Here is a 24,006-nt window from a genome sequence, read left to right as displayed (position 1 = left end):
CAGCATAGCAGTAGAAATCTTACCCAGGGCATTACACTCTCCAACCCCCCACCAAAAGTAGTCACGCCCTCCTGACTTTGGAACTTATTAAACCATTATTAACAACACAGTATTCAAATGAAGCTCATGTTTTCAGGACGCCCAATCCATTTGTAAATGGCAGAAACATATTGGGATGAATGCAACACACTGTTTCCCTGGTGCATCATATGCCAGCCTGTCTGGGGGTTTCCTGAGACCTTCTTAGTTCATCATCAGCTTCTTTGGCCTCAGACACTTTTTGTGACTGTGTTCCTGTATATTTGGGATGCCTCCCCCTGTTTATCACTCATACCTTCCAACAACTTGGGTCCCCTGGCCACCTGACTGAACTTGGCTTCATCTCTAATCCTATGGAGCCCAGTTTCCCCTCATTGTCTGTTATCACATCTGTCTGTCCACTGGTGTCCTCCCTGTTACATCTGCGTCAGCGCTGGGTGATTCAGAAATCTCTTCATCTATTCTCAGGGAACTTGCACAAGATCAAGCAATACAACACCCCCTATTGCATCATCCTCCGAGTCTGTACAGTGCTCGGTGGTTTCAGTTTATGATTTCAGCTCCTTCTTTCTGCTGAAATCATACTATTGTCAGCTTGTTGCCTTTCTGTTCTCCTCCTTCTGTGAAGAATTCTCCTGCTAAGTGTAGGTTCCATGTCAAGCTCTGGGTCAACATATATTCCTGCCCTAGGGGTGGAAGGTGATTCTGATGGAGAATTTTGACAGGACCATCCCCATCTTCTGGCTTCACATGGAGAACTACAAATTTGGCATCTGGCTCTCCACTACATAAGGCATAAACACGCAGGAATCGGTCAACTCATGCTTCTCTGGTAGCCCCAAATTTCTCATTAAAACTATCTCCAGGCATCAGTTTGGTCACATCTCCTCTTATTTCTTTGGTTTTGCTTAGCAGCAGAAACTGCTGCTAGCTCAAACTTTTTGCAGTTCTTACCTCATGTCTGGCACATACTTACATCTTCTGCGGCAAGTCTTCACCACCGATTCCAAAGCAGAGAACATTAAATAATATGTCTAATAGTCAGTAGCTTAATTCTGTGTACAGAAGTACCAAATGCCCAACATGCTGGCTCCACTTGTTCTTTCTGTTTGCGTCCAGGGTTCCAAGCATGTCTAGCAATGTCCAGTTGAACCTTTCAGGCTGGGAATCACCCCGAGGTTGATATGACGTGGTCCTTGACTTCTCGACTCCAAGCGTGCCCAGTAACTCATGTATGAGCCGACTCTCAAAATGTCTTTTCTGATCACTGTGTACTCTTCTTGGGAGGCCACCATGAACAAAATACTCCTCCCATGCCTTCTGTTCTTTGTGGGGAAGGCTTGAGCATATCTGGTGTAGTGATCAGTGATGTATTCTGCTGTGAATAGCTGCAAAAATCTCTTGGTGACAAACACCCAGTGGCCACTTTATTACATAGGCATGTGTACTTGTTAATGTAAACATCCAATCAGCCAATCATGTGGCAGCAACTCAATGCATAAGAGCATGCAGGCATGATCAAGAGGTTCAATTGTTGTTCAGACCAAACATCAGAATGGGGAAGGAATGTGATCTGAGTGACTTTGACCATAAAATGCTGGTGCCAGATGGGGAGGTTTGAGTATCTCAGGAACTGATCCCCTGGAATTTTCACGCAGAACAGTCTCTAGGGTTTACAGAAAATGTTGCAAACCGCCGGCCCCCCGAAAAAAGAAATCCAGTGAGCAGGAGCTTAGTGGGTGAAGACGCCTTGTTGATCAGAAAGATCAGGGGAGACTTGTTCAAGCTGACAGGAAGACAACAGTAACTCAAATAATTATGCACTCCAACACTGGTATGCAGAGGAGCATCTCTGAACCCTGAAGTGAATGGTCTATGGTAGCAGAAGGAACAAGCATACACCCAGTGGTCTCTTGTACTTAATACAGTGGTCACTGAGTGAATCTGTACTTCGATAATAATTTTACTTTGAAATCCTAGATTCAGTTAACAAGATGATTTTGAAAGCAGTGCCATTTAATGTGCACTGCAAACAGGTGCAATGTTCAGATGTTGGAGTATTGTAGAAAAGGTCTTATTTTAATATGAAGCACCCAAGAACCCACAGCGGTGTTAATAATCAGACTAAACTCAACCCTTGAGCCACACAGATATGACAGACGACAGAATTCCGAGTCAAGCAGAGGAGTTTTAGCATAGGAGCGGTCTTGGCTACTACCATCAGGGAGAAGTTTAAGGAGCCTTAGGTCCCACACCACATAACCCAGGAACAGTACTAGCCTACAACCATCAAGCTCCTGAACCAGTGTGGATAACTCCACTGCACTCAACTCAACTCTGAACTGATTGCACAACCTAGAAGACTCACTTTCAAGGATTCCAAGCTCATGTTCTCATGGTAGAGTGGTGGTCAGCACACTTCACAGTGCCAGTGACCCCCAGTTCAAATCCCGTTGTTGCCTGTAAGTCATAATCATACTTTATTGATCCCGAGGGAAATTGGGTTTCGTTACAGTTGCACCAACCAAGAATTGAGTATAAATATAGCAATGTAAAACCATAAATAATTAAATAATAATATGTAAATTATGCCAGGAAATAAGTCCAGGACCAGCCTATTGGCTCAGGGTGTCTGACCCTCCAAAGGAGGAGTTGTAAAGTTTGATGGACACAGGCAGGAATGACTTCCTATGACGCTCAGTGCTGCATCTCGGTGGAATGAGTCTCTGGCTGAATGTACTCCTGTGCCCAAACAGTACATTATGCAGTGGATGGGAGACATTGTCCAAGATGGCATGCAAGTTGGACAGCATCCTCTTTTCAGACACCACCGTCAGAGAGTCCAGTTCCATCTCCACGACATCACTGGCCTTACGAATGAGTTTGTTGATTCCGTTGGTGACTGCTACCCTCAGCCTGCTGTACACTCTCCCTGCCACCGCGCGGGTTTCCTCCAGGTGTCCCAGTTTCCTTCCACAGACTAAAAGTGTAACGGTTGGTAGGTTAATTAGTCATTGTAAATTGTCCCATGATCAGGCTAGGGTTAAATCAGTGGCAGAAGGGCCTACTCTATGCTCTATCTCAATAAATAAATATCTAATTATGATTTGCATAATTTATCTTCTGTACATTAGCTGTTTGTCATTCTTTGCATATAATTCTTCATAAATTTTAATGTATTTCTTTTGTTACGTACCCCGTAACTGGGTTGCCAAACCAGCAGAAATGGACCACTTAGTTGGAGTCTGGTTAGCAGAAACTAATGAAGTTTTTATTAAAGAAATAAGTAACACAGTACCCCAATCGTAAGGATATAAATGCAACAGGTTAGCAATGATAGAACACACATGTACACAGAACTAGGGTAATAGGAATCAAACAAGCTCTATCGCAGTCTAGGGGTAAAATGATCAGTCTCAAGTGACGTAGAGTTCAGTTCAGCTTAGTACAGTTCACAGTAATCGCTGTTGTGCCGTTGGAGAGAGAGAGAGAGAGAGAGAGAGAATGCAAATTCTGATTCACACAGACCTTTGTTCTTCGCAGTTAGCTTTCGGGCGAACCCTTTTGTGTCTTCTGTGGTCACCGACTGTGACCCCTCTGTTCTGGATACGACCGTTCTTCCGCGGTGAACCTGGCACCCAGGCAAGGGCGGACACACACACCAGGTTCCCGTCGATCGTACCTTTTCACCCTGTGCGTCTGTGGTCGGTCCCGCGACCAAACCTCCAAACTTACACCAACTTGTGGGGGCACACCGCTCTTCCAGGGTCTCGTTATCTTGTGATCTCGTGGTGTGTGTCGTGCCTTAGTGAACCTGTTCTTTTCATCCCCCTTCTGGGGTATCACCTGTCCATCAAACTTCAAACAGTTCAGGTTCAAAGCAACCGGTCTGTCAATACTTGGACTGGTGTCTCTTTTCATTATCTCTCTCTCCTCTCTAATTAACATTGTGAACGTTTCTCCATTTGTCTCTCTTATCTCTCTCATCAGCATCAATCTTCTGATAACTTGGTTTGTCGTTACACCCCTATCCTTCAAAGGGGTAAAAATTATAGGCATGAATACATTATTAGATACACACTAATATACAGGGTCATCAGCTATTCGGCTAATACAGAGAACTTTAAGTTGTCAACACCTTGACAGACAGTCAGCAATCACCTTTCCATTCCCTTTATATGTGTTATTTTAATATCCTCTAAGACCAGGCTCCAATTTAGCAAACTTCATAGTGGCCAAAAACACTAATGAGTTGTGATCAGTTTAACTTCTCAGTGGTTTTCGTCCTGGACAAAGATAACAAGGGTCGTCCCGCACAAACTTCGCATTCTTTTGCAGGAGCTTAGTAAGAGGGAGGGTAATATCCGCAAAGTTTTTGCAAAACTTCCGATAGTACCCCATCATCTCCAAGAACCTTCTCAGGGCTCTCTGGTCTGTCGGGGTGGGGACTTCAGAGATAGCCCACACTTTAGCCTGCATTGGAGCCAGCTGCTCCTATCCTACCACACATCCCATATAATTGACCTTCGCGTGGCCGAATTCACTTTTTGCGATGTTCACTGTCAGGCTGGCTTCAAACAGCTTTTTAAACAGCTCCTCCCACGTGTCACTCCAGACCACTAAATCGCCAATATACGCTTCTGCGTTCTTTAGCCCTTTTGTCACTGAATTAATCATCCTATAGGGGTGTTGCTCACTAGGCTGACCTGATGTGACAACAACACCATGTCCCGGCTCTTTGCATCGCCTCGGGACATCCGGACATACGTGTGCGTGCCAGTTAATTAGCTTTCTTAGCGACTCGCTCTGTTCGGGAGTTAAGGGAGAGACCTTATTAGCAAAGCTGGCCAAGACAATGCAGTTCTCCCATCTGGTCGGCACCATACTTATCTTTTCAAAATGGGTTTTCCCCTAATCAGGTGGCACCCTAGCCTCATTAATTTTCGTGATAACACTGACTCGGTCTGCTCGGCTATCGTGGCAAGCTGTTAGCATATCAATAGCCTGTAACTGTGTCTCATGTCTACAATAGTCAATAGCATCCTTCCTCCTGTGTGGCCAGTAAAACTCTTTCATGATTCTATCGACTGTCTTCCTCACCCCAAAATGTCCACCGAGGGGTATCTTGTGGGCCAGGTTAAGAATCTCATCCCCATAAATTTTTGGCACCACCCCCCATTCCTCATCTGCGGGCACGGTACTTGGTCTCCATTTCCTCCTTAGTACTCCCTCCTTCACATAATAGCCCATTGGCTCCCTTTTTAATTCTGCTTCAGAGAGAGCTGTCTCCGTCAAAACCATCAGCTCCTCGTCTCGTTCCTGTGCCTGTACAAATTCCTTCCTTGCTAATGATAAATCTACCACAACGTCCGTTTCACTACGCCCCTTCTTTTCACTTTCTACCTCCCCCTGGTACAAGGCTGGTAGAAACGTCTCAGCTAAATTTACTTCGGCAGCCTTTCTGGACATGTGCCGAGTCACTGCACAAACAGGATAAACCTGTGAGTCCATGGGCGGGGCCTCAATGCTGGCAGGCTGGCTTGTCAATCTTACTGCTGGGTACACCTCTCCGCCGGAGAGGTCATTACCGAGTAAGACCTTCATGTCTTCCATCAGTAGTTCGGGCCTCACCCCGATCGTGACCGGTCCGGAGACCAAGTCGCTTTTTAGGTGTATCTGGTGCAAAGGTACTGCTTCAGTCCCTTTCCCAATGCCTTTTATCACCCTGACCTCCCCAGTCTGGGTCTCTGAACTAAAGTCTAACACACTCTTTAATATCAATGACTGACAAGCTCCAGTGTCTCTCCAGATCCGCACTGGAACTGGGTTTAACCCCTCCTTCACCGACACCAATCCAGCCAAGATAAACCTCTCGCACCCTTCCTGAACTTTATCAGAGACACAAACTTCAGGGACACAATCTTTAAACTGCTCAATCAGTATTAGCTGTAGCAGTCTGTCATAATCCCCATTGACCCCTTTCGAGGCCCACCAACGCTCACAATTCATCTGCATCTCACGGGCAAACTCTAAATACGTGCGGCCCCACTGCTTCCTTGCATTCCGGAACCTCTGCCAGTATGCCTCCGGGATCAACTCATAAATCCTGAGTATTGCCTCTTTCACCACATCATACCTCTGGGCATCTTCTGCGGACAAGGCCAAGTAAGCTTGCTGGGCTTTTCCTTTAAGTACGCTCTGAAGCAAAACAGCCCACTTATCCCTAAGCCAGTTCTGACTTGCAGCAACTTTTTCAAAATGGAGAAAGTACCGATCCACATCGGTACCGTCAAATGGGGGAACCAGCCTAACCTCCTGGGTCGCCCTGAACCCTTCACCTTGGTTCGGCATGGGCCCCTGCGCTAGCGTCATCCTTAACTTCTCCAGCTCAAATTCCCTTTCCCTCTGTTTCTCCCTCTCTTCTCGCTCTAACTGCCTGTCCCTCTCTTCTCGCTCCAACTGCCTGTCCCTCTCTTCTCGCTCCAACTGTTTTATTCTCTCTTCGCGTTCTAACTGCTTCTCTTCTCGGTCCAGCTGTTTTACCCGAAACTCGTGCTCGAGTCTCAATTTTTCAATCTGCAGCTGTACTGCTTCTGCACCAGGTTTTCCCATAGATACCACCTCCAGCTTCCCTTGGGGAAACACACCTTTAGATACATAGTGCTCTATGATAGCTCTATGTATCTCCGCTCTCCTCATTGTCGACTTCCCCTTAAAAAGATTCAACCGTTTGGCCACAGCTGCCAATTCTGATTTCCTGGCATCCTCTAATGCCTCCAAGGTTGGCGCCTTTAGAAATTCCTCAATCTCCATTTCTGCTGTTTGCCCTTTCTTTCTTTCGCGAATTTTAACCCAATCAATTTACCTAGTCCCAAATTTAGCATTCAAAATCCCAGACGAGCCCCCACTTATGTTACGTACCCCGTAACTGGGTTGCTAAACCAGCAGAAATGGACCACTTAGTTGGAGTCTGGTTAACAGAAACTAATGAAGTTTTTATTAAAGAAATAAGTAACACAGTACTCTAATCGTAAGGATATAAATGCAACAGGTTAGCAATGATAGAACACACATGTACACAGAACTAGGGTAGTAGGAATCAAACAAGCTCTATCGCAGTCTAGGGGTAAAATGATCAGTCTCAAGTGACGCAGAGTTCAGTTCAGCTTAGTACAGTTCGCAGTAATCACTGTTGTGCCGTTGGAGAGAGAGAGAGAGAGAATGCAAATTCTGATTCACACAGAGCTTTGTTCTTCACAGTTAGCTTTCAGGCGAACCCTTTTATGTCTTCTGTGGTCACCGACTGTGACCCCTCCTTTCCGGATACGACCATTCTTCCGCGGTGAACCCGGCACCAAGGCAAGGGCGGACACACACACCAGGTTCCCGCCGATCGTACCTTTTCACCCTGCGTGTCTGTGGTCGGTCCCGCAACCAGACCTCCAAACTTACACCAACTTGTGGGGGCACACCGCTCTTCCAGGGTTTCATTATCTTGTGATCTCGTGGTGTGTGTCGTGCCTTAGCGAACCTGTTCTTTTCATCCCCCTGCTGGGGTATCGCCTGTCCATCAAACTTCAAACAGTTCAGGTTCAAAGGAACCGGTCTGTCAATACTCAGACTGGTGTCTCGTTTCGTTATCTCTCTCTCCTCTCTCATTAACATTTTGAACGTTTCTTCATTTGTCTCTCTCATCTCTCTCATCAGCATCAATCTTCTGATAACTTGGTTTGTCCTCACACTTTATTTTCCTGTAAATCTCTGCAAGAAGATGAATCATGTACAAACCCCATTTCCAGAAAAGTTGGGCTATTTTCCAAAATGCAACAAAAACAAAAATCTGTGATGTGTTAATTCACGTGAACCTTTATTTAACTGACAAAAGTACAATGAAAAGATTTTCAATAGTTTTACTGACCAACTTAATTGTATTTTGTAAATATACACAACTTTAGAATTTGATGGCTGCAACACACTCAACAAAAGTTGGGACAGAGTTAAAATAAGATTGAAAAGTGCACAGAATATTCAAGTAACACCGGTTTGGAAGACTCCACATTAAGCAGGCTAATTGGTAGCAGGTGAGGTATCATGACTGGGTATACAAGTAGCGTCCATCAAAGGCTCAGTCTTTGCAAGCAAGGATGGGTCGTGGCTCACCCCTTTGTGCCAAAATTCGTGAGAGAATTGTTAGTTCAAAAGGAACATTTCTCAACACAAGATTGCAGAGAATTTAGGTCTTTCAACATCTACAGTACATAATATTGTGAAAAGATTCAGAGGATTCAGAGACATCTCAGTGCGTAAAGGGCAAGATTGGAAACCACTGTTGAATGCGCGTGATCTTCGAGCCCTCAGGCGGCACTGCCTAAGAAACCGTCATGCTACTATGACAATTATAGCCACCTGGGCTCGGGAGTACTTCGGAAAACCATTGTCACTCAACATAGTCCGTCGCTGCATCTAGAAATGCAACCTGAAACTGTATTATGCAAGGAGGAAGCCATACATCAACTCTATGCAGAAACGCCGGCGAGTTCTCTGGGCCCGAGCTCATCTCAGATGGACCGAAAGACTGTGGAACCGTGTGCTGTGGTCAGATGAGTCCACATTTCAGCTAGTTTTTGGAAAAAACGAGTGTCGAGTTCTCCGTGCCAAAGATGAAACGACCATCCAGATTGTTATCAGCGAAAGGTGCAAGAGCCAGCATCTGTGATGGTATGGGGGTGCATCAGTGCCCACGGCATGGGTGAGTTGCATGTATGTGAAGGTACCATTGACTCTGAGCATATATTAGGATTTTAGAGAGACATATGTTGCCATCAAGGTGACGTCTCTTCCCAGTACGTCCATGCTTATTTCAGCAGGACAATGCCAGACCACATTCTGCACGGGCTACAACAGCGTGGCTTTGTAGACACAGAGTGTGTGTGCTTGACTGGCCTGCTGCCAGTCCGGATCTATCTCCTATTGAAAATGTATGGCGCATCATGAAGAGGACAATCAGACAACGGAGACCACGGACTGTTGAGCAGCTGAAGTCTTATATCAAGCAAGAATGGACAAAATTCCCAATTGCAAATCTACTACAATTAGTATCCTCAGTTCCAAAACGATTAAAAAGTGTTATGAAAAGGAAAGGTGATGTAACACAATGGTAAACATGCCTCTGTCCCAACTTTTGTTGAATGTGTTGCAGCCACCAAATTCTAAATTTGTGTATGTTTACAAAATTCAATTAAGTTGGTCAGTAAAACTATTGAAAATCTTTTCTTTGTACTTTCATCAGTTAAATAAAGGTTCACGTGAATTAACATATCACAGATTTTTGTTTTTATTGCATTTTGGAAAGTATCCCAACTTTTCTGGAAATGGGTTTGTAGTATATGTTGACATGTACTGACTTTGGTAATAAATTTACTATGAATTTTGAGAATTCCAGTGCTTAGGACCCAGGCAACTGAAAATACAACCTGCACACTCTGCAATGTCAGTCCCTGGCCTCTTCTATGGCCACGATGGGCCTTTCTCAGGTTGGAGGAGCAACACCTCATATTCTTTCTGGGTAACAATTAATATGAACTTTGAATTCTCCAGCTTTGGTAATTTCTCTCCCCCCCCACCACCCAATGCTTTATTTTCTTTAACTTTTTATTAGCTGTGTTGCTGACGTATAAATAGCTGGAAATTAGACATACCCAACGATCTAGCAGCTCCCAAAGGTGGCAATGGCAGACTCCACAGTGACAGGCTGCCTCGTGCCAAATACCATTGGCTCTCCACTTCATCTTGGCCTTCTCCCAGGAGGAACAGGTGCACTTGGCGTATTGACTGATCTTAATATTTTTCACCACTTTGCGGAACAATACTCTGTATCGGGTGGCCATACTTGCTCACGATTCCAACCTTCCTCGAGCATTTCATCATCGTCACAAATTTCTCCCCTCTCCTTCTCTTTATTTCCGTTTGCCATTCTGGCTCCCCACTCACCCATTCTCTCTCTTCACCCGCCCATCGCCTCCCTCCGGTGCCCTTCCACCTTCCCATTCTCCCATGGTCCACTGTCCACTCCTATCAAATTCCGTCTTCAGGGATAATGCACCTGATTCTGATTCTCCACCCAGGCAAGCAGCGAGACCCCCACTACCCGTCCATCTGCCGTCATGGGGGTTTACAGCCTCTCATCGGGATCCAAAGACAGAAGTAGATAAGACAGAGGGTAGCAGACACCAACAGAATCAACAAACTCATTCGTAAGGCCAGTGATGTTGTGGGGATGGAACTGGACTCTCTGACAGTAGTGTCTGAAAAGAGGATGCTGTCCAAGTTGCATGCCATCTTGGACAATGTCTCCCATCCACTACATAGTGTACTGGTTGGGCACAGGAGTACATTCAGCCAGAGACTCATTCCACCGAGATGCAACACAGAGCGTCACAGGAAGTCATTCCTGCCTGTGGCCATCAAACTTTACAACTCCTCCCTTGGAGGGTCAGACACCCTGAGTCAATAGGCTGGTCCTGGACTTATTTCCTGGCACAATTTACATATTACTATTTAACTATTTATGGTTTTATTACTATTTATTATTTATGATGCAACTGTAATGAAAACCAATTTCCCCCGGGATCAATAAAGTATGACTATGACTATGACTAAAGGTCGAAGGAAGTGAGAAACCCAATGAGAACTGTGTTCCGATGGATGTACAATGGAGAGCGACAAATAAAGGGTGAGTGGGCAGTGACCGGGTGGGGATCGGGTGGCTGGAATTCTCAAAACAGATCTGGATCTACCTTATTACTCCATCGGTTGATGTTCCCAAATCCGCCTGTACCCAGACGCTCCTTCATCTCCCACGCTCCGCACATCAGGTTCTGCGAGGAAGGCGGTCGACTCATCTTCGCTCATCCTAGAGGCAACAGAGGCAAGTTACATCTTGTTACTCTGAAACACACACACACACAGAGTCATCCAGCATTGTGTCAATCCAACTCCTCTGCTATTGCACTTTGGAGGCCAATGGACCTTAGGCAAAAAAAAAACAAATGCCGGAAGAACTCACATTACAAATCAATGACTTTGATGATAGAATTGATGGCCACGTTTGCAGACGATATGAAGGTAAGTGGAGGGACAGGTTGCGTTGAGAAAGCAAGGAGTCTGCAGAAGGACTTGGGCAGATTGAGAGAATGGGTAAAGAAGTGGCAGCTGGAGTGCAGGGAAGTGTATGGCCATGCACTTTGTAGAGAAGAAATAAAGCTTTAGACTATTTTCTAAACAGGCAGAAAATTCAGAAATCAGAGGTGGAATGCAGGATTCCCTAAAGGTCAACTTCCAGGATGAGTCAGTGGCAAGGAAGGCAAATGCAATCTTAGCATTCATTGTGAGCATATGAGAATACAAAAGCAAGGACGTAATGCAGAGGCTTTGTAAGGCATGAGTCACACTGCATTTGGAGGATTTGTGAGTAATTCTGGAACCCTGATCTCAGAAAGGATGTACTGGCATTGAAGAGGGTCCAGAGTAGGGTCATGAGAATGATTCTGGGAATGAAAGGGTTAATGAGTGAGGAGCATTTGATGGTTCTGGGCCAGTACTCACTGGAGTTTAGAAGAATGGGGGGGGGGGAGAGGGGAAATTTCATTGAATATTGAAAGGCTAGGTAGAGTGGATATGGATAGAATGTTTCCTAGGACCAGAGGGCACATACTCAGAATGATGAAGAGGAATTTCTTTAGCCATAGGGTGGTGAATCTGTGGAGTCCACTGCCAGTTGTGGAGCAAGTCGTTGGGTACACTTAAAGCAGAGGTTGATTGGTTCTTGGTTAGTCAGGGTGTCAAAGGTTACAGAGACAAGGCAGGGTAATGAGATTGAGAGAGAAAATAAATGATCCATCAGCAATGGCAAAACAGGCACGTTGTGCCAAACAGCCCAATTCTGCTCCCTATGCCTCATAGTCTTAGAACTCAGCAGGTCAGGCGACACCTGTGGAAGCAGAGGGACAGTAAATGTGTTGGGTTGTGATGCTGCAGTGGGACGGAGAGTGCAGAGGGGAGGCAGCTGGTATAGAGTACATGTTGTCGGTACCCTACAGTATACACCTGCATTGTTGCTACCAGCAGGGTTTTCACTGTATCTGCACCTGGCACAGGGCGATAATCTCAGCTGACTTGACAGAGGTGGAGCCAGGCGAAGCGGGGATGTTGGGCAGACAGAACCAGGTGCTCGGGGAGGGGGAGAAGGGGGCAATCTGGAGAAAGAGGCTTGTGGAAAAAGACATGAGGAACAAAAACGTCTTTGCCACTGTTGACATATGAGCAGAATTAGAGCATTCTGCCCATCGAATCTGCTCCAGCATTTCATCATGGCTGATTTATTATCCCTCTCAAACCTATTCTCGTTCCTTCTTTCCGTAACCTTGGACACCCTGACAAATCAAGAACTTACCAGCATCTGCTTTAAATGTACCAAATGACTTGGCCTCCTCAGCCGTCTGCGACAGTAAATTCTACAGATTCTGGCTAAAGCATTTCCTCCTCATCTGTTCTAACGGGACATCCCTCGACTACGAGGTTGAGCCCTCAGACCCTGGACTCTCCCACAACAGGAAACGTCCTCTCCACGTCACTACCTTTCAACATTCATTTGCTTTCAATGAGAACCCCCCTCCCCTCATTCTTCTAAACCCCAGCGAGTGCAGGACTAGAGACTTCAAACACTCCTCATATATAAAACCTTTTATTCCCGGGATCATTCTCTGACACTCTCCAATACCAGCACATCCTTTCCTAGATAAGGGGCCCAAAATTATTCACAATACTCCAAGTACTATCTGACCAAAGTCTTACAAAGCCTCAGCATCACATCCTTGCTTTTATATTCTACTCCTTTCAAAATGAATTCTAACACTGCATTTGCCTTCCTTAACTCTACAAGTCCACTGTGTCTCCAGTCAAGACGGGATTAGCAACAGCATTTCCTCCGCCATCTCCATCAGCACAGGTGCACCACAAGGCTGTGACTGTGTGGCTAAGCACAGCCCCAATGTCATATTCAAGTTTGCTGACACCACCACTGTCACAGGCTGAATCAAATCAGCATATAGGAGGCAGATTAAAAATTTTAAAAATTTGGCTGAGTGGTTCCACAACGACCACCTCTTATAGATGCAGAGCCCAGATTCCTCTGCTGCTAACGTCAGTTCCCACAACCCTGGATGCCTTTAGACTGCAAATTGTGCAGCCTCTAGCTTTGGCTCCAGCCTGGATTTTAACTGGCCAGCACCTCCAGGCTCCTCTTCTTCCATCAGCACTCTCCAACTCCATGTCTCTCAGACTCCACCGCCACCTCTTGGCTCCTTGGAGTCTCCATCTTCCTCCCCCCCCCAACCCTTTACGCCCCAATCCTTCTCTCTCATCTGTCACCATGAACTCCCCTCCAACCCCCGACCCCAGCTCTAATTCTGGCCGTGTCTTCACCATTCCCTCTCTGTGACAGAATATTCAGTCCTCATCAAGGGTCTTAACTTTGCCCCCCTTCTCCCACACTTCAGTGAGTTCAGCACCCGCCATGACGTCAAACTCTTCTTCCGTCACCTCCACCTCTGAACCCACTTCTTTGGCAAGAGTGCCACATTCCGCACTGATGACCCCTTCACCAATCTTCAACACTCCTCTGCTTCTTGGGACACCCCCGCTCTGGTTCACATCACCTGCGAATCTACTGGGGTTGTCTATTGTGTTGTCTCCTGATGCAGCCTCCTCTACACTGGTAAGACCCGTCGTAAATTGGGGGACCTCTTTGTCGAGCACCTCCGCTCCATCTGCCAAAAGTGGAACTTCCTGGTGGTCAGATCTGATCCCCATTCCAAAATGTCAGTCCAAGGCCTCCTCTTGTGCCAAGATGAGGCCACACTCAGCCTGGAGGAGCAACATATTTTATTCCATCTGGGTAGCCTATAACCTGATTCCTCCTTCCAGTAAAAAGTTTTTTCCTCCCTTCTTCTTCTATTCCTTTTCCTTTTCTCAGCTACCTATCACTTCCCGCTGGGTCCCCTCCTCTTTCCCTTTCTCCAATGGTCCACTCTCCTCTCCTATCAGATTCCTTCTTCCCTAGCCCTTTACCTTTCCCACACACCTGGCTTCACCCATCATCTTCGAGCTGAGCCTTCTTCCCCTCCCCCTTCCTTTTCAGTCCTGAAGAAGAATCTCGGCCCAAAACGTTGACTGATTAATCATTTCCATAGAAGCTGCCTGGCCTGCTGAGTTCCTCCGGCATTTTGTGTGTGTGTTGCTTTGGATTTCCAGCATCTGTAGACTTGTGTTTATGATTAGAACCTCTTACTCAAAGTCAGTAAGACCAAGGAGCTGATTATTGGCAATAATCAGAGGTTCATGAGCCAGTCCTCATTGGGGGCTCAGAGGTGGAGAGGGTCAGCAACTTTAAATTCCTCAGTGTTGTCATTTCACAGGACCTGTCCTGGGCCCAGAAAATTAAGTGCAATTGCAAAGGAGGCACAGCTGCCTATCTACTTCCTTAGGAGCTTTCGAAGATTCAGCATGGCATTTAAAACTTTGACAAACTTCTACAGATGTGTGATGGAGAGTATATTGACTGGTCGCATCAGAGCCTGGTCTGGAAACACCAATGTTCTTGAATGGAAAATCCTACAAAAAGTAGTGGATATGGCCCAGTTCATCACAGGTAAAGCCCTCTGCACCATTGAGCACACCTTCACAGAGACTTGGCACAGGAAAGCAGAATCCATCATCGGGGACCCCCACCACCCAGGTCATGCTCTCTTCTCACTGCTGCCATCAGGAAAAAGATACAGGAGCCTCAGGACTCACACCACCAGGTTCAGGAATAGTTACTACCCCTCAACCATCAGACTCTTGAACCAGTGGCGATAACTTCGCTCACCCCATCGCTGAACTGTTCCCAGATCCTATGGACTCACTTTTAATGACTCTTCATCTCATATTCTCGGTATGCATTGCTTGCTTGTTTGTTTGTTTGTTTGTTTATTTATTATTCCTTTCTTTTTTGTATTTGCACAGTCTTTTGAACACTGGCTGTACACCCCATTGGTGCGGTGGTCTTTCACTGATTTTATTATGGTTATTGGATTTACTGAGTATGCCCACAGAAAAATGAATCTCAGGGTTGTATATGGTATATGTATACATTGATAATAAATTTACTTTGAATCTAGGCTTTCAGATCCATCTTCAGCCTCAGCAGTTTCTTCCCGTCTGCCCCAAGATTTCTGAACATCCCATGAACACTAACTCAATATTTTGTTCTCTTTTTGCACTATATTTTGTAAAAATATTTCTTATTGTAATTTATAATAATCTTATATATTGCACTGTGCTGCTGCCACAAAACAACAGAATTTCACAACCACAGACAAAGTACTGGAGGAACTCAGCAGGCCAGGCAGCATCTATGGAAAAAAGTGCAGTCGACGTTTCAGGCCAAGTACATCAGTGAAAACGCAAACACGCGGAATTCTGCAGATGCTGGAAATTCACGCAACACACATCAAAATTGCTGGTGAACGCAGCAGGCCAGGCAGCATCTCTGAGAAGAGGTACAGTTGATGTTTCGGGCTGAGACCCTTCGTCAGGACTAATTGAAGAAAGAACTAGTAAGAGATTTGAAAGTGGGAGGGGGAGGGGGAGATCCAAAATGATAGGAGAAGACAGGAGGGGGAGGGATGGAGCCAAGAGCTGGACAGGTGATTGGCAAAAGGGATATGAGAGGATCATGGGACAGGAGGCCCAGGGAGAAGGAAAAGGGGGGAGGGGGGAAAACCCAGAGGATGGGCAAGGGGTATAGTGAGGGACAGAGGGAGAAAAAGGAGCGAGAAAGGTGTATATAAATAAATAACGGATGGAGTACGAGGCGGAGGTGGGGCATTAGCGGAAGTTAGAGAAGTCAATGTTCATGCCATCAGGTTGGAGGCTACCCGGACGGAATATAAGGTGTTGTTCCTCCAACCTGAGTGTGGCTTCATCTTTACAGTAGAGGAGGCCGTGGATGGGAGATCGTTTTGCTGAACACCTACGCTCTGTCCGCCAGAGAAAGCAGGATCTCCCAGTGGCCACACATTTTAATTCCACATCCCATTCCCATTCTGATATGTCTATCTAGAATATATTATATATAGTAAAGCATATATTATATAGAATTACACAAGGGGTGTCCAGGGAGGGACAGCACCTCTGGTGAAGGGGCCTGTCATGTCCTTCCTAGGGCAGCTCACTTATCTTTGGGCCCCACCATACACTCAGCTCTCCTTGTGGTCGCAAGCAACTGTCTGCATGCGACAGAGGCCACACCTTGGTGCACCACTTCCACAGGTAGTCTAAATCAGCTGGGGGTAGCCAGCAGGCCTCATATCCTGGTGAGAGAGGGACATTTGAAGTCAGCCCCAGCGGACTAGGTGGATGAGACCAACAGTGCGATCTGTCAACCAGGGAGGCGATTCTACACCACTTAGTGGAGAGCAAAGGGCAGGGCAAGACCCAGGTGAAGTCATGGTCATCCACCATAACCAAGGAAGACACCAATTGGGAGGACCATTTGTACCAGGGGACCCAGACTTCTGAGGTTGAAGGAATCGAACTGCCCCCACTACCACAGCTTTTCCACTTTAAAAAAAAACTCTCCCACACAGGTCCCTTGTCATTTTTGGATAAGACGGGCAACCAATATGCAAAAATGGCGCAAGAAGAGATAGTCCATTGTAGTGCAAGGTGGCCACTGTGTCGCAGTACTGAGGTAATGTTCAGGGTTGTGCAGGGTGCCTCAGGAACCAACTGGTTGAAGGGTAGTACTTGTAAAGGAGGTAGAAAGCAGCATCAACAAGCTCCACTATCTAGGCATTGCTCTCTTCTCACTGTTACCACCAGCAGCCTCAGGACTCACACCACCAGTTGTTACCCTACAACCATCAGTCTCCTGAACCGGTGTGGATAACTTCACTCACCTCACTCTGAACTGATTCCACATCCTATGGACTCACTTTCAAGGACTCTACTTATGTTCTCAGTAATTATTTTTTATCACTTTCTTTTGCACGTTGGCTGTTTGTCAATCCTTTCTATTGCATTTCTTTATTTTCCTGTAAATCCCAGCAAGAAAATAAATCTCAAGGTAGTATATGTTAACATATTCCATCAGAGGCCACTTTATTAGGTACGTCTGTACAACTGCTCTTTAATACAAACATCTAATCAGTCAATCATGTGGCAGCAACTCAATGCATAAAAGCATGCAGACAGAGGTTCAGCTGTTCAGACCATCAGAATGTGGAAGAAATGTGACACAAGTGACTTTGACCGTGAAATTATTGTCAGGGTGGTTTGAGCTTCTCAGATAGTGATAATCTCTCCGGATTCCCACGCATAACAGTCAGAGAATGGTGCGAGAAACAAAAAACAAACATCCAGTGAGTGGCAGTTCTGATGGCGAAAACGCCTTGATTATGAGAGAGGTCAGAGGAGAACGGCCAGACTGGTTCAAGCTGACAGGAAGGCGACAGTAACTCCAATAACCAGCTGTTACAACTGTGGTATACAGAAGAACATCTCTGATTGCACAACACGTTAAGACCTTGAAGTGGATGGGATACAGCAGCACAAAACTACAAACATACTCAGTGGCCACTTTATTTGGTACAAGAGGTACATAACAAAGAGGCCAGTGAGTGAATATGTAGTTTGATATTGAATTTACTTTGAACTGGTTGAACTAAACTTCAGGCTTTTGTCCCTCATGTCAGTAAGATGTTCTGGACTCCTGTTTTCTACTTCTCCACCTGTGGACATACAAAGCAGGAGGAGGCCACTCGGCCCCTCAACTATGCCTTTCCCTTTAACAAGACCGGCATAATGATGGCCTAGCAGTTAGCGCGATGCTATTAAAGCTCGGGGCATTCTGGAGTTTGGAGCTCAATCCCAGTGTCATTCTGTTCGGAGTCTCTGTACCTCCTCTTCGTGAAATGCATGGGTTTTCCCCTGGGTCCTTCAGTTTCCTCCCACAGTCCAAAAGTTGTACCGGGTAGGTGAACTGGTCATTGTAAACCATATTGTGATTAGATTAGGTTTAATCGGGTTTGTCTGGGGTTGCTGGGGAGGGGTGCAGTGTGAATCTGCGCTGCATCGTTATATAAAATTGAAATATCTTAACAGAGCTGACCTTGAATTCTAAACACACAGAGATTCTGCAGATGCTGAAAATCCAGAGTAACACACTGGAGGAACTCAGCAGGTCTTGCAGCCTCTGTGGAGGGGAATAAAAGGTGATCGTTTTGGGCTGAAACCTGAAGGAGGGCCTTGGCCCTAATCGTTGACTGTCTGCTCCCAGCCATTGATGCCCCTGACCAGCCAAGTTCCTCCTGCACTTTGCGACCTTGACTTCACCATGAGGAAATGGTCAGTACCACTCCAACACTTAGGACGCAGCTGGCGTGTCTCCGCGTCAACACGCTTCCCCTATGCAGTGCAAAGCCCAAGCCCACTACAGATGCCCTGCCACTTGTCTGCCTTCCCGCTTCTGCTTTGTTCAGGAAACAGCCGGACACTGACTAATGAAGCTAATCTGGCACCAGCGCAGACCGCACCTCAGAGCTCTGCTGAGAACATCCTGCTCTGCCTCATGGAAAGCTCACACTTACACAGTGCTCCCTTTCTGTGCGGTGCTCTCATGGGACCCAACTTCCGCTCATTGTGGCACAGCTCATTGCTGGCCTTCCCTTGTCGGTGGCCGGTGAGCAAGAAGCCGGCAGGCCCTCCCCTGTCCTCGGTAACCAAGCAACTCAGAAACAGTGCAGGAGCACAAGAGGAAACAGTTATCAACAGGCCTCTGCCTGAGGTGGTAACAGAGTTATTCAACATGGAAACAGGCCCATTAGCCCAACGTGTCCATGCCAACTAAGATATCTACCTGAGCTAGTCCAAATTCCCCTAAACCTTAAAAACCCCTGCAGCTGTACCCACCTCTGCTGTTTCCTCTGACAGCCTGTTCCACATACTCATCACCTGCTGCATGAAATAAGTTGTCCCTCAGGTCCTCTATAAATGTTTACTGTTTCCGCTGACAGCTTGTTCCACATACCCATCACCTGCTGCGTGAAAAAAGCTGTCCTTCAGGTCCTCTATAAATCTTTCCGCCTTTAATCTTCGCCTTAGCTATGCCATTCATGGTTTTATAAGACTCTAGGCAATCTGTCAGCCTCTATAGTCTGGGGAAGGGAAAAGGATAAAGATTAGTTTTATTTGTCACACGCACGTCAAAACAGACAGTGAAACGCCTTGTTTGCGTCAAATCAAATCAGCCAGGATTGCGCTGGGGGCAGCCCACAAGTGTTGCCGTGCTTACAGCACTAACATAGCATACCCGCAACTCAACAGCCCTAACCGATACGTCTTTGGACTGTGCGAGGAAACCGGAGCACCCCGATGAAACCCACACAGTCACGGGGAGAACGTGCAAACCCCTTACAGATTGCGGTGAGCCCTGCGATCTTATAGCTGGCTGTGTAAAGTGATTGCACTCAAACCCACGCTGCCATGCCGTCCTCTCCGGTCGAGCCACCCTCTCCCTACAACTAAAGCCCTCCAGTCCTGGCAGCATACTTGTGAATCTTTTCTGCACTTTTTTTTCCCCCAACTTAGAAGGCTTTTTTCATGGTGACTCTTGGAAATTTGGGAATAATCTCCCAGGGATGGCGATGAATGGGAATGGTTAATCTGGTTTGGGAGATCCCACATGCAACAGTTTAGCAACTATCACTGTAATGTTCCCTAGCTCAGATTTACTATAAGCGTAGACATCTGTTAATACAGCTGCCTGAAGAAATCAGTGCAACATTTCTCAATACCTACTCAATATGCAAATAAGTCTTTCTCCAGTTGATGTCATCCCTCACCCTTCAAATGCCCCTTAAAGCAATCCTCAATGTCCCTACAAAGCACCACTCCATGTCCAATACCCTTCTCCACAGCCTCTTCCATTTTCGTCTCCTGCTTTCTAGGCCATCCCTCCCCTTCTCTCCTCCCCACTCACTCTGCCCCTAATTTCCTGCAAGTATGACGAGAGGCCTGGAAGTCCAACTCCACTCCTCTCTTCACTGATGCTGTAAAGAGTATCTCCATCACCTTCATTCCAACATCTCCCTTGTAGCGATTAGCACAATCACTTTATAAGCACCAGCCAGCCTTGATCAGGGTTCTCTTCCCGTCGCTGTCTGTAAGGAGTTTGTACGCTCTCCCCGCGATCGTGTGGGTTTCTTCTGATGCTCCAGTTCCCTCCCACGTTACCATTAGGGTTAGTGAGTTGTGGGCATGCTATGTTGGCGCTGGAATCATGACAGCACTTGTGGGCCGCCCCCACATCCTTGAACTGTGTTGGTTATTGACGTAAACAATGCATTTCACTGTATGTTTTCATGTGCCTATGACAAATAAAGCTGATCTGTCTTTTTATTAGCCACACTTGGACCCCCTTATATTTCTCATCTACTGAACATCGAACAGAACAGTGCCATACAGCCCCTTCAACCCAAAATGTTGTACCTACCTTTTAACCTACTCAAATATCAATGTAAACCTTTCTTTCCCACATAGCCCTCCATTTTTCTTTCATCCATGTGCTTATCTAAGAGCTTCTTAAACGTCCTGGATGTATCTGACTTTCCTACCACCCCGATAGCGCATTCCATACTCTGGGTAATGGAAGGTCCAACGGTCAAGAAGGCGGTCTCTGCAAGCGTCGTGGAACGTGTAGAGCAGGACAAGACACAGAAGATGCCCTGGTCATCCACTGTGCCTAGTCCCATCTCCAGCTGTCTCGACTCTGTCTTGCCACTAGATCCAGATGGGAATTGGGAAGAGAGAGTGAGGCTGACGCTGTGCAACTCTCCCTCACTTAAATCCAAATCACGTGCTGGTCTCGACACCATCATTATGGTGTCGAGGTCCTCATCGACGTCAACGATGGACGAACGCTCTGGGTAAAAAGCCTACCTCTGACAGCTAGTGCAGAATACCCCTGTGACCATCCCCCTCAACATTTTGCATACTGCTGGGGGGGTAGAGGGGTAATGACCTAGCAGGTGAAAGTCACAGAGGACAAATGTTCTGAGTTGTATATATTTCAATGCAGGAAGTATCGTAGGAAAGGTAAGTGAGCTCAGGGCATGGATGGAACACGTGGAATTATGATACTGTAGCCATTAGAGACTCGGGTGCAGGAGGGGCAGGACTGGCAGCTCAATATTCCAGAGTTCTGTTGTTTTAAATGTGATAGAGCGTTGGGGGTGAGGGGCAGAGTGGATTAAGGGAAAGTGGTGGCAATGCTAGTGAGCTGTTATGGATGGAACTGAGATACAAGAAAGGTATGTCCATGTTAGTGGGGCTATATTATAGACCACCTAACAGTCCGTGGAATTTAGAAAACAAATTTATAGAGAGATTGCAGACTGTTGCAAGAAACACAAGTTTATTATAGTAGATGAATTTAACTTTCCACATATTGACTGGGACTCACATACTGTAAAAGTACTAGATGGGACAGAGTTTGTCAAATGTGTTCAGGAAAGTTTCCTGAATCATTACATGAAAGTCCTAACGAGACAGTGTGCAATACTTGATCTGCTATCAGGGAATGAGGTAGGGCAGGTGACAGAAGCTTGTGTATGGGAACACTTCGCATCTAGTGATCATAATGCCACTAGTTTCAAGATAATTATGGAAAAGTATAGGTCTGGTGCTTGGGTTGAGACTCTAAATTGCAGAAAGGCTAATTTTGATGGTATCAGAAAGGATCTTGCAAGTGTGGATTGGGACAGGCTGTTTTCTGGCAAAGGAGTCCCTGGCGAGTGGGGAGGCTTCAAAAAGTGAAATTTTGAGAGAACAAAGTTTATATGCGCCTGTCAGAAGACGAGGATATCAGGTTTAGAGCACCTTGGTAGTCAAGATATACTGAGGTCCTGGTTAAGAAAAAAAAGGAGGTGCATACTTAAGAAAAAAAAATCAGGAAGGCTAGAAGGCGGTGTGAGGTTGCTCAAGCAGACGAGGTGAAGGAGAATCCTAAGGGATTCTACAGATGTGTTAAAAGCAAAAGGATTACAAGGAACAAAATTAGTCCTCTGGAAGATCAGAATGGTAATCTATGAATGGAACTGAAAGAGATGGGGTAGATCTTAATTTTTTTTTGCATCTCTTGAGGCAAATTAGGGTGGACAAAACCCCAGAGCCTGAGAAAGTGTTCCCTCGGACCACGTTGAAGGCAAGTGCAGACATTGCAGAGGCCCTAGCAGAGATATTTCAATCATCCTTAGCGACAGGTGAGGTACCAGAGGATTGAAGGATAGTCAATGTTTATCCACTGTTTAAGACAAGCTCTAAAAATAAATCACGCAATTGTAGAGCGGTGAGCCTGACATCAGTAGTGGGAAATTAATTGCGAGGTGTTCTAAGGGAGTGGATATATGAGTATTTTGATAGACAGGGACTGATTAGGCTTTGTGCATGGTAGGTCATGTCTAAACAATTCGAGCAGGTTCTTTTGAGTAAGGTACCAGGACAGAGGATGAAGGCAAGGCAGTGGATGTTGTCTACATGGACTTTAGCAAGGCATTTGACAAGGCCCCACATGGGAAGTTGGGTCAAGAAGTTTCAGTTGCTCGGCATTCAATATGAGGTAGTAAATTGGATTAGATATTAGCTTTGCAAGATAAGCCCGAGAGTGGTAGTAGATGGTTGCCTCTGACTGGAGGTCTGTGACGAGTGGAGTGCCGCAGGGATTGACGCTGGGTCCGTTGTTGTTTGTCATCTATATCAAAAATCTGGACAATAATGTGGTTAACTGGATCAGTAAATTTGCGGATGACACCAAGATTGGGGGGTGTAGTCGACAGTGAGGAAGACTATCATGGCTTGCAGTTGGATCTAGACCAGCTGGAAAAATGGGCAGAAAAATGGCAGATGGAATTTAATGCAGCTAAGTGTGAGGTGCTGCACTCCGGTAGGACCAACCAGGGTTGGTCTTACACAATAAGCAGCAGGGCACTGAGGAGTGTGGTAGAACAGGGGGATCTGGGAATGCAGGTCAATGGGACTAGGTAGTATAAATGGTTCAGCATGGACCAGATGGGCTGAAAGGTCTGTTCCTGTGCTGTACTTTTCCTTGACCTCATGACCCCAGTTGCAATGACTAATTCGTATCATTGGATCTTAAAATTTTCTCCAATCACCTTAAAATTGTGCCCTTACGGAATATCACCTTAAAGACTAAAGTTAGCATTATTTGTCACATGTACATTGAAAGATCCAATGAAATGTGTCATTTGTATCAACAAGCAACACAGTCTCAGAATTGTGATGAGGAAGGCCACCCTTGTTGTCCCCTAAAAATATTCCACACACGTTTGCCTGTGATAACCGCCACCATCTCTCAAGCCTTACATTGTCTTAAGTTGCAAGATGGTTCACTCAAAAAGTCTAATTTCTTTATGTAACCACCGTACATCAAGGTGTCAAGCGGAAGTCTAGGACCAGAGGGCACAACCTCAGAATAAAAGGACGGCTCTTTACAACAGAGAGGAGGGGGAATTCTTTAGCCAGAGGATGGAATTCGTTGCCACACACAGCTATGGAGGCCAATTCATTGGGTATATTTAAGGTGCAGGTTGATAGGTTGTTGATTAGCAATGTTACAGGGAGAAGGCAGGAGAACGGGGTCAAGAGGGAAAATAAATCAGCCACGATTGGATGGCAGAGCAGACTCAACGGGGCGAATAGCCTAATTTTTCTCCTATGTCTTATTACCTTATATACTAACTTCAGGTTCTTTTTCTTGCAATTAAAGAAATGCAAAGAAATACAATATTTTTTTCATTCAAGTCGATTAATGAATTTACACGCCATGCACCATCAATTTTCAGAGCATGT

The 24,006-nt window shown here is 45.9% G+C and overlaps 1 protein-coding gene across 1 annotated transcript in view; it reads right to left on the bottom strand.

Moving 5' to 3' along the window:
- ikbkb (inhibitor of nuclear factor kappa B kinase subunit beta) overlaps nt 1-24,006 on the bottom strand; it is a 154,057-nt gene that overhangs the window by 73,390 nt on the left and 56,661 nt on the right. Inside the window, exon 2 of the mRNA XM_063056763.1 lies at nt 10,836-10,951. Within this exon, the coding sequence (XP_062912833.1) occupies nt 10,836-10,940 (105 nt within the window). The 5' untranslated portion in view covers nt 10,941-10,951. The remainder of the gene's footprint in view (nt 1-10,835; nt 10,952-24,006) is intronic.

The sequence above is a fragment of the Mobula hypostoma genome, chromosome 8 (genome assembly GCF_963921235.1).
Source record: "Mobula hypostoma chromosome 8, sMobHyp1.1, whole genome shotgun sequence".
In the NCBI taxonomy this organism is placed as follows: Eukaryota; Metazoa; Chordata; class Chondrichthyes; order Myliobatiformes; family Myliobatidae; genus Mobula; species Mobula hypostoma.
This window is presented reverse-complemented; position numbering and strand designations above follow the sequence as displayed.